Source organism: Calliphora vicina, chromosome 4 (assembly GCF_958450345.1).
Source record: "Calliphora vicina chromosome 4, idCalVici1.1, whole genome shotgun sequence".
Lineage (NCBI taxonomy): Eukaryota > Metazoa > Arthropoda > Insecta > Diptera > Calliphoridae > Calliphora > Calliphora vicina.
This window is the reverse complement of record NC_088783.1, coordinates 100,664,723-100,676,512: the sequence shown is the minus strand read 5'-3', so window position 1 is coordinate 100,676,512 and position 11,790 is coordinate 100,664,723. Positions and strand designations below refer to the sequence as shown.

The window sequence follows — 11,790 nt, the reverse complement described above, 5'->3', positions numbered from 1 at the left end:
TATATATAGTCCCGAAGAATTTTTTTTTCTACAAAAGAAAAAATATATGTGCTCTTTTGGGGAAAAACGTAAAAAATGCGGTCCTTTTTACAAGTTCCAACTTTGGATGCGTATAACTTTTTATAGGGAAGAGATAACTGTTAGCAAGTTGTTTTTATTTTATTTAAAATTTTATCGACAATATATAATGAACAAACGTAAATCTACTCGAAAACACATCAACTCATACCATGTGAAATTTCGTAACAATATCTCCAATAGTTCCCAAGATACTGAATTATTTCCAAAAAAAAGTTTCTAAACCACTGTGTGGTTGTGGTTTGCAGAGCGAGAGAAAAAAACTCAACGTTGTGATATGCATATATTTGTCCCTCTTTCCAAACCACAACCATTTTGACATTTTTTTTTATTTGTTTTCTAATGTCATTTTACTGAAACCACCTGATTCATATCTGTATAATTTGTGGTATATTAATAATAATAATAAAAAATAATTGTTATGTTTTATTTGTCAATTCTCTTTAATGTTGTAGTTGTCCGGAATCATTGATAACAATTGTTTTACTAGTTTTACCCGATTGACTACCCATAGCATCAATTTTCTTTACAATATCCATGCCTTCGACAACTTTGCCAAATACAACGTGACGATTATCCAACCATGAAGTTTTGACGGTGGTGACAAAAAATTGAGAGCCATTTGTATTGGATCCTGCATTGGCCATAGACAAAATACCCGGTTCAGTGTGTTTCAAAATGAAATTCTCATCATCAAATTTGTTGCCATAAATCGATTTTCCGCCAGTGCCATTGTGAGCAGTAAAGTCTCCGCCCTGACACATAAAATTAGGTATTACACGATGAAATGTTGATCCCTTGTAACCGTAACCCTTTTCACCCGTACAAAGAGCTCTAAAATTTTCAGCTGTTTTAGGCACCACGTCAGCGCGCAGCTGTAAAAAAAATGCAAAAGAAAAAACTATATACAAAAAACAGTATATATTGATCGCTTCCAAATACATATCGTCACCTAAAATGCAAAACAACGTATTATCAAAAAATTCGAAATTGATTTTATTATTGATTACGATTCACTACATCATATTACAAAAACAAATTTAAACTTTTACTATCAAAAATAACCAAATTATAACCAAAATTAAAACTAAAGTATCATCAACAAGTATTTTCTTAAACAAAATAACGTATACGCTTGAGTAATTAATTAATAAATTATTTTTACCTTATTTTAGGTAGTATCCTAATTTTTTATACCCTTCAGCTTCGTGAGAAGGGTATATATAAGTTTGTCATTCCGTTTGTAATTTCTACATTTTTCATTTCCGACCCTATAAAGTATATATATTCTGGATCCTTATAGATAGCGGAGTCGATTAAGCCATGTCCGTCTGTCTGTCTGTCTGTCTGTCCGTCTGTCTGTCTGTCTGTTGAAATCAATTTTCTGAAGGCCCCAGATATCTCCGGGATCCAAATCTTCAACAATTCTGTCAGACATACTTTCGAGAATTTTGCTATTTAAAATCAGCAAAATCCGTCCATAAATAACGGAGATATGAGCAAAAATCCGAGACAACCTCTGAAAATTTTATCAAAAAACACAATGTATTGCATGCTTTGACAAAAAAGCAACAAAACGTATGGTTGTTGCTTTGGCGTTGTTGTTGTTTTTTATACAACTAAACGTTTGTTTGGTTGTGTGTTGGTTTTTTTGACAAAAAACAACAAAACGTATGTTAGAATGTGCATGCTTTGCGTATTTTGTTTTTCTTTTGTGTTTTGTTTCTTTTGGCGTTGTTGTTGTTTTTTATACAATTAAACGTATGTTTGGATGTGTGTTGGTTTCATTGGCTTGCGTATTTTGTTTTTTCTTTTGGTGTTTTGTTTCGTTTGGCGTTGTTGTTGTTTTTTGTGTTCTTGATAAATTTAGGATGCTGTACGCTGAAAGTGGGCAATGTACATTAGGGTGGCCCTTAATAAACGAAAGTTGGATTTTGGCCATTCTCACCCTCCAGTTTGGTGAACATTAGTAAAAAAATCATCCTGAAAAAATTTTAGGTAAATCGGTTGGGGATAAGACGTGCCGCAAGCCCTCTGAAGTTTTAAGATGCATTTACAAGGGGAAAAATGCATTTTTTCAGTTTTTGTAAAAATTTCGCCATAAAACAATTACTTTTGTAATTTATTTTAAAAGAATCGAAATGTGTACGTAATTGTCGTTCTAATGAGACATAAAAAACAGAAATCGGTCAACAAATGTTAAAGTTATTAAAAATTCGCCAGGCCATTAACGTGTCTCAGGCCACTAGAACAAGAAATGTAGGAACAAAATTAACATATTTTGATAAATATTAAAATAAAATATCATTTTTACTTAAAATATGTCCGTATATACTTGTATATGAGTTTTTGTCTTCGTAGGATACCGTTAACCTATTCTTAGGAATGAACAAAAAAATAAATTTTTTTTAACGGCAGTTTCAAAACTCCATTTTCAAATTTTTAAAAATTTTGTTAAACAAATTTCAGAATTTTTTGATCATCTCATTGGGATTTATTAAGAATATAATAAGGAATAAAAATGTGAAAAAATTATGAAAATATCTCTTATAGTTTTTCCGTACCTGCGATTTAAATTTTGAAATTTTCGAGAAAAACCAATTATTTGGCAATTTTTAGGCCAATGAGCTCTATTTCCTTACTCTTATGAATTTTAAGCAAAACTTATTCAGAATATTATAGTCCAGATAATTCTAAATATACTCTGAAACTTCTACTAAAATCGGAAAACGTTAACCCTTAAATCGTGAAGGTCAAAAGTCATATTTTTCAATATTTGGAATTTCTCTTGGAAAGATTTTGAAATGTTCGAAATGTTGTATATTTTTGGGTCGATTTTGATGAAATTTAACAATTATATAACATAAACTCTAGGGTTTATAATAACAGCACAATAATGGAAATTAACGTTTAATGGCACTTGGGGTTAAAATGACCCCAAACTTTTAAAATCATAATTTGTTTTATGGTTTTAGAAGTTTGGGGTCATTTAAACACCAAGTGCTATATAGGGTTAATTTTAATTTTTCTACTGTTTTTGTAAATACTAGGCTTTGTGTTATATTTTTGTTAAATTTCATCAAAATCGGCCCAAAAATATACAACATTTCGAACATTTCGAAATCTTTCCAAGAGAAATTCCAAATTTTGAAAAATTTGACCTTTGACCTTCACGATTTAAGGGTTAACGTTTTCCGATTTTAGTAAAAGTTTCAGAGTATATTTAGAATTATCTGGACTATAATATTCTGAATAAGTTTTGCTTAAAATTCATAAGAGTAAGGAAATAGAGCTCATTGGCCTAAAAATTGCCAAATAAGTAATTGGTTTTTCTCGAAAATTTCAAAATTTAAATCGCAGGTACGGAAAAACTATAAGAGATATTTTCATAATTTTTTCACATTTTTATTCCCTATTATATTCCTAATAAATCCCAATGAGATGATCAAAAAATTCTGAAATTTGTTTAACAAAATTTTTAAAAATTTGAAAATGGAGTTTTGAAACTGCCGTTAAAAAAATTTTATTTTTTTGTTCATACCTAAGAATAGGTTAACGGTATCCTTCGAAGACAAAAACTCATATGCAAGTAAATATGGACATATTTTAAGTAAAAATGAGCTTTTATTTTAATATTTATCAAAATATGTTAATTTTGTTCCCACAACAAAGGTGAAGGGTATATAAGATTCGGCATAGCCGAATATAGCACTCTTACTTGTTTTTATTTAAATTTTTAAAATTTAAAATTTTTTTTTTTAAATTTAAAAAAAAATTTTTGGTTTTTAATTTTTTTTTTTTTTGATGAAAAAAAATTCAGGTTAAAAAATATTTTTCCAACTTACTAAAGTCTTATATATGTCGTTGCAAAGGTCTTTGAAATATCTATCATTAGATATCCATATTGTCTATATTAATGACTTAGTAATCGAGATATAGGTCAAAAATTGAGGTTGTCCTGGTTTTTTCCTCATATCTCAGCCATTTGTGGATCGATTTTGCTGATTTTAAATAGTAAACTTCTCGAAAGCATGTATGACAGAATTATTTAAAATTTGGATCCCGAAGATAAATGGGGTCTTCAGAAAATTGATTTCAACAGACAGACGGACATACAGACATACGGACATGGCTTAATCTACTCCGTTATCTATAAGGATCCAGAATATATATACTTTATAGACTCGGAAAATTATATTGTGGAAATTACAAACGGAATGACAAACTTATATATGTATACCCTGCTCACGAAGGTGAAGGGTATAATAAATCTTTAAAAACTTCAAAATTAAAATTGCAGTTGTTTCACCTTGTTACCTTAGTCTGTAATTTTAATAATAGCGGATGCAAATCTCATAAGTTTCCACAAAAGCTAATTATTTCGAAATCCATAGTGAATCGAAAATTTCTTCGCGATTTCCAGAGCCTTTCGAACTAGACCTATTTTTTATGTCAATTTAAAATTTATGCCAAATTTTCTCTAATTAAAAATGATTCATAAACAAAACCTTTATTGAATTTCAAAAATTTAAATTTTCCCTAAAATATTAAGTAAAATGTTTGTATTGTTTTTTAATACTTTAAAATTGTATATATGTACATACATATTTTTTAGAAATAAAACACTATTTCCTAAACTTTGATATATAATATTATATAATCCTTAATGGCTTCAAAATACATAATTCGCAATAATTATCTACATCTTTTAGTTTTGTCTGATGTATGGTAATGCAGTAGTCGGCAATGCAGTGAAAAAAAATTACTACAAAACGGCAAGATTCCGTAAATTGTCAGTATGTTGTTGATTTGTTGGATATGTTGGACCGCCTAAAATAGCTATTTTAAACAACATAGTTATTTTAAGACAATGATGTCAATGGAGGTAATGATTATACTTTTTTTTAAGTACTTTTGTTATAAACATATTCAATCATTATTTTATATCTTTTCAGTAGTTACTATTTAATGTATTGTAATGTGTTGGGTAATCGATTAATGAAATTTGTCAACCAAAAAGGTAAGTCATACCCCCATTTTCTCAATATCTGGTTAACGATAAACCTCCAATTAACATTTTTTTTTGTATGAGAATTGTCAGTTTATCGTCACGATAAAAAATAATCAGATATTGAGAAAATGGGGGATAATGTGGCAAGTTTTTCATATTCTGGCCAAAGTTGCTGCACTTTCTCCGCATCAGGCACAGACATATGGTAGTTGTCTAGACAGAGGGTTCTCACTAACTTTTGCTTTACAGCCCATTTTTATACCTTTCACCTTCGTGAAAAGGGTATATATAAGTTTGTCATTCCGTTTGTAATTTCCACAATATAATTTTCCGACCCTATAAAGTATATACATATATTCTGGATCCTTATAGATAGCGGAGTCGATTTAGCCATGTCGGTCTATCTGTCAGAACTGTCTGTCTGTTGAAATCAATTCTCTGAAGACCCCAGATACATTCGTGATCCAAATCTTCAATAATTCTGTCAGACATGCTTTCGAGACGTTTCCTATCAGCAAAATCGGTCCACAAATGGCTGAGATATGAGGAATAAACCAGGACAACCTCGATGTTTGACCTATATCTGGATTACTAAGTCGTTAATTTAGACAATATGGATATCTAATGATAAATATTTCAAAGACCTTTGCATATAAGACCATAGTAAGTTGGACCTACAATGGGTCAAAATCGGTAAACCCTATTTTTTTTCACCAAAAAAAATTAAAAAACCAAAAAAAAAAATTTTTAAATTAAAAAAAATTTTTAAATTTAAAAAAAAAATTAGAATAACAATTCGAAAAAAAAAATATACAAAAAATTAAAAACTTTGGAAAAAAAAAATTTTGTTTACCTAAAAATATTTAAAATTTGTATTTTGAAGTATAATTTGGTGAAGGGTATATAAGATTCGGCACAGCCGAATATAGCTCTCTTACTTGTTTTTTAATAAATTTGTTGCAATTTAATATTTTTGCAGTCTTAATGAAAATTTAATGAAGAAACTTTTTTAGTTTAAAAAAGTAGTTGTTAGTAATTAAAAAAAAAAAACATAAATAACATTTTAGGTGACGATATTACATATCGTCACTTAAAACGCAAAATAACGTATCATTAAAAAATTTTAAATGGACTTTTTTTATGGATTACGATTTATACTACATCATGTTACGTATGTGTACAACCTTTTAAATTAACACATCATCCATCACTCATGCTAAATAAAGGACAAGTAAGAGTGCTATATTCAGCTTATAAAAATTTTTGTTAAAACAATTAAGAGAGCTATATTTGGCTGTGCCGAATCATATATATCCTTCACCAAATTATACTTCAATATACAATTTTTAAATATTTTTTTGGAATTTTTTTTTTTAATTCTTATTTTAATTTTTTAAATTTAAAAAATTTAATTTTTTTTAAATTTTAAAAAAATTCGGGTTATAAAATATTTTTTCCGATTTTGACCCATTGTAGGTCCAACTTACTATGGTCTTATATACGTCATTGCAAAGGTCTTTGAAATATCTATCATTAGATATCCATATTGTCTATATTAATGACTTAGTAATCCAGATATAGGTAAAAAATCGAGGTTGTCCTGGTTTTTTCCTCACATCTCAGCCATTCGTGGACCGATTTTGCTTATTTTAAATAGGAAACTTCTGGAAAGCATATCTGACAGAATTATTGAAGATTTGGATCCCGAAGATATCTGGGGTCTTCAGAAAATTGATTTCAACAGACAGACAGACGGACATGGCTTAATCGACTGCGCTATCTATAAGGATCCATAATATATCACACTAGATCAACAAGAGGGCATTAACTCAAAATTTTCAGTAGACGCTAAAAACTGTTTGTGGTTACATTTTATAAGAATTTGAAAATCCGAATACATCATAGTAAGCAAATTCCATTTAAAAATATATTTACATTGTTTTTCTTTTAAATTTTTGCAATTATCGCAAAAAAAATTATTTTTTGAGTTAATACCATTTTTCTGAAAAAATTTTAATAATTTTTTTTTTATTATAAAAAGATTCACATTTCGAATTAAAATAATAAATTAAAACAAATTTTATAAACAAAACAGTATCAACACAAAATACAACCAAATTTAAATAAAACAATTTGATTATTTTTAACTTGAATAAAGGCTCAAATCAAAATAATACCTTTTTTATGAAAATATACCATACATTTCTATTTCAACTTTTGTATTAACTCAAAATAATACGTTTTTGTTGATATAAAGGTAGTCACTACATTATCAGGAAAATTATCTCAAATGTGGTTTTCGAGATGAAAGAGTAATCGGAATACGTTGAAATTTTTACAGTAGTAGATTTTGCAGATGATTTCTTACAAAAAGTGAAAATTTAAAAATTTTGAGTTAATACAAAGTGCAAAAGTAATTACTTAATAGCAAAACTTTTTTTTTAAAAAAACTAAAGAAAAAATGCATTTTTTCCCCTTGTAAATGCACCACAAAACTAAATCGAAAGTCGGCACGGATTGCCCTTCTTAGAACAAGCTAAAAATTGTTTTGGTGGTATTTTAGGACATTACGAAAGTTTTCAGGGGGTACCGTGTCAACATTTCAAAAAATTTTATTCTAAGGGACACTCTAACCCTCTTGTTGATCAAGTGCGATATATGTATACTTTATAGGGTCGGAAAATTATATTGTGGAATTACAAACGGAATGACAAACTTATATATACCCTTCTCACGAAGGCTAGACTAACACGTCAATGTGTTTTGATGATGTATCAAACATAAGAATTGTTGTATTTTTGTTTGACAAAACGGAGTGTATCGTCTCTATATATAATTCTCTATGCCTGAAACGTTATAATTTATTGTGAACATTTTTGAGTTTCATGTTTATTTCAAAGAATATTTTTTTTCTTTGAATATGACATGAAAAATACACTACTTTAAGAATTTAGTTCATATCGTTACCTTAATATAGAAAGGCCCTAACTCGTGTTTTTTTTTTTGTAAGCCCAGATTTTCGTTTATTTCCATAAATGGTCCGCTTAGGCCGAGTTAGGGCCTTTCTATATTAAGGTAACGATATGTTAGAATCAATCATTATTGGGATTTAATACTTAACTATTGACAAATTTTATTCCAGAAACTCCATTTAACATTTAGATTTTAAAATAAATTTTTTTTTATATTATCGCATATAATTACCAACCATTTTTTAATTTCTACAATGGAATTGTTATGGCACAATATTTATTTAACTACAATTAGAATTGTTTAACATTATACAGATACTTATACATGAATATATTTGTATCTAGTAATAAGAACAATAACAACTTAATCTACTTTAATTCACCACAATCATCAATCACAATTTGCTTCATTGGACGTCCTTCGGGACAACCATATGATTCGATTTTCTTAACAACATCCATGCCTTGAATAACTTGACCAAAGACTACATGTTGTCCATCTAGCCAAGGCGTTTTTACCGTACAAATGAAAAACTGTGAACCATTGGTATTTGGACCTGCATTGGCCATGGATAGGATGCCGGGGCCAGTGTGTTTAAGTTTAAAATTCTCATCCTTGAATGTAGTGCCATAGATTGATTTGCCCCCAGTACCATCGTTCTTTGTAAAATCTCCACCTTGACACATGAAATTTGGTATAACACGATGAAAAGTGCAACCTTTGAATCCATAACCTTTTTTGCCTGTACAGAGGACACGGAAATTTTCTGCTGTTTTTGGAACCACATCTTTGCGTAACTGAAATAAATTATTAGTTATGTACCTCACAACTTGCGGAAAGTAAATACTGACAGAAAACTGATGCATGAAATGAATTTCTAATGGATACTTCATTAAAATCTTCACACTTTAATAACATTTTTATACAATCACACAGTAAAACCCGAAATATATTCAGCCCAATTATGAACAAAAAATTCCCCAGGAAGTTTTTTCCTTTTCCCATTTTTCCTATTCATATTCAATGTTAAAAAATAAGAAAAGGGAAAAAACTACCGGGGAATTTTTATTCATAATTGGGCTGACTTAGAAAATAAATCTCGATATAAAAATTCTTAACTTGATTTTCTTGCGAAAACAATTTGGATTTCATTTTTGTCTTTTTGTGGGTAAAGAAAACCCACTTTCAAGACTACATTTCGAGTCGGAAAAAAACCAACCAATTGTAGTCGGGAATGTAAGAAAAGATAAAAATCACTGTTTGTTGTTGGTGTTTTATCAAAGCTTTGATATCGAAAAAAAAGTGAGTGTTTGTAATTCATAATATCTCTAGCTTTCCTAAAGCCTTTAGGGAAAATGTTTCCTGATGATCTGGCATAAGTAACCAGTAAAATGGTTAATGTACACGTAAAAAGGTTTTGTCTGTGAAGGAATGACGTGGTTATGTGTTTACGCGATTAATTTTGAATGGTGTACATCCAATGCGACAGGAAGTTTATTTTGACAACTTCTTCGCATCATAATATTTGCTTTGTTTGTTGTCTGGTAAAGGGTTTTGCGCTTCGGGAGCCGTTCGTTCCAATCGACTGGCTGGTGGATCTACTGAATTAAAAACCGGTAAAAAATTACCAAGGGGGATTATGATTATATATCTCATTTGCTGCAAGAACGTCATACCTAAAAATCCGTGTGCTTTGAACAGAGTAATACAAAATATGCGCCGTTCTTTAATCTTTCATATTGTAGTTTTATCTGTTTTCAAAAAAGTCAATTTTTTGTATGAGAGTATTTTTTTGTTGTAAACGTCAAAATTAAAATTCATGTTTTGTCGTATATTTAACAAGTAAAAATTTGGGTTAAATACAGATTAGAAAGATATTAAAATCTATTATTTAAATCAGGATTTATCTCTGCATTCCCATGATCTGTTGAAAATTTATTTAAGAAATAGTAAAATGTCATAAAACATTTAAAGTCGTTTTTCTCGAAACGATTTTTTTTTTTGAATTATGACGTTGTTGCAGCAAATGAGCGATATATGTATTTGATGCCACACAAAAAATATTGCTCTCTAGATGACAGGACAACAAAGAGGTCACCATGCTACAGATATCGATCAATTTTTGTCTTTACACAATGTCCAACGTTGGAAAAAAACAGTGACATCAAAAAAAGAACGCGGAAGCTGGTAATGTTACATAATTATAACAAGGTCATGGGTATGTGGATTTGCACGACAATGCAATCCAGAACTACAGAATCAATAAACGTGGAAAGAAATGTTATTGAACTCTGTGGTGCACTACTTTAAATTCGGCAGTTGTGAATGCTTGGAAATTGCATTGCTTGATTGCAAAATTCAAAATTGAGAAACCTATGAGACAACAATAATTAAAAATCTTTGTGACAGAAACTTGAACAGACTTTTAGGGTCCTAATTACCAGTAAAGTTTTCATTAACACTCTTCAACACCTAGGCCTGTTACAACTACAACAATCACATGGACGACGGAGGTGTATCTCAATCTTCGCGTCGTGGCCTATGGAGTCCGAATTCAGACTAAGAACCACCCACAATTGGGAGTCACCATTGATAGCATATATACCTCCTCAACTCATGCCACTGCAAATGGATGGATAAAGAAACCTTGTTGGGTCAATTATGCAGCTCCTGTGGGGTCACCTTCGCTGAATGATACCCTGTGGATAAATATTCAAAGCTCCCAAAATACTGCCTTAAGGATTGTCACTGGCTGCATGCAAATTACCTCCATCATACGAGGAATCTACGGTTATTCCAGTAAAGAAACACGACATATTGTTGAAACAGTATCTCCTGGAATGTCGTCGGAGTAATCAGCCAAGCTTCAACATTACCCAGCTGGAGCATCCTCCGAGGCATGGCAGGAAGGACCTTCTTTTACACGAGGAGTACATACAAGTGTATGTCGATGGCTTAATATAAAAAAGGCATAACTCGATTTTTAGTTACTTTATAGGAGAAGGAAAAAACTTAATAAAATCCATAAAATTTTGGACACAAAAAAAGTTTTAATGCAATTTTTAATAAGAGACTGCACATTTTATTTCTCATTTAAAATTTATTTTTTCATTTCAATGAAGTTATTTAATATACCCTTTTTACATTGATATTTTTGAAAAAAAAATTAGTTACGCCTTTTTTATATTAAGCCATCGATGTGCAGGATCCATTCGATCGCAATTCGTATACGGCAGCTTTGAACAACATTCATAGAGACGCCATCAATACCACATGGATCAATGCCTACTCAAGTTTTTCTGGATCTATGTTCAGGAACTTTAAAGGAACTTACTTTCAGCAAAGATTTGATTTCTCTGCAATTCAAATAGTCAATTGTTACTTTGACGAAGATCGTCGTAAAAGCAGGCAAATGATTATTTTACTATTTATATATTTGTTGATGATTTTTATAAGTTTTGGAATACAATATGCATTAAGTACTTTGCATTTACAGCTAATCAGCCATTGAAACAAAAATTCACTGACCCGGAAATCGCTAATCGTCCAACACAATAAAAGCTTTCCAGCTTTTATTCTTGGGTGTTCCACATTTAGAAGACTCGAAGTGATAACTTTCCATACATTAATTAAATTTTATTATGAAATTGGACTCATTATCCAGTCTCAAACTTTGTATTGGACTAATTTTATTCACAAAATTTACAAATCAATTTACAATTTGTTAG

General features: G+C 30.0%; 1 protein-coding gene across 1 annotated transcript; it reads right to left on the bottom strand.

Moving 5' to 3' along the window:
• Positions 1-494: 494 nt before the first annotated feature.
• LOC135958611 (peptidyl-prolyl cis-trans isomerase-like) lies at positions 495-10,878 on the bottom strand. The gene is made up of 3 exons (XM_065509508.1): positions 10,830-10,878; positions 8,461-8,849; positions 495-953 (listed from the first exon to the last, which is right to left on the bottom strand). The coding sequence occupies exons 1-3, from the start codon at positions 10,876-10,878 to the stop codon at positions 522-524; spliced, it is 870 nt and encodes a 289-aa protein (XP_065365580.1). The 3' UTR covers positions 495-521.
• Positions 10,879-11,790: the final 912 nt, after the last annotated feature.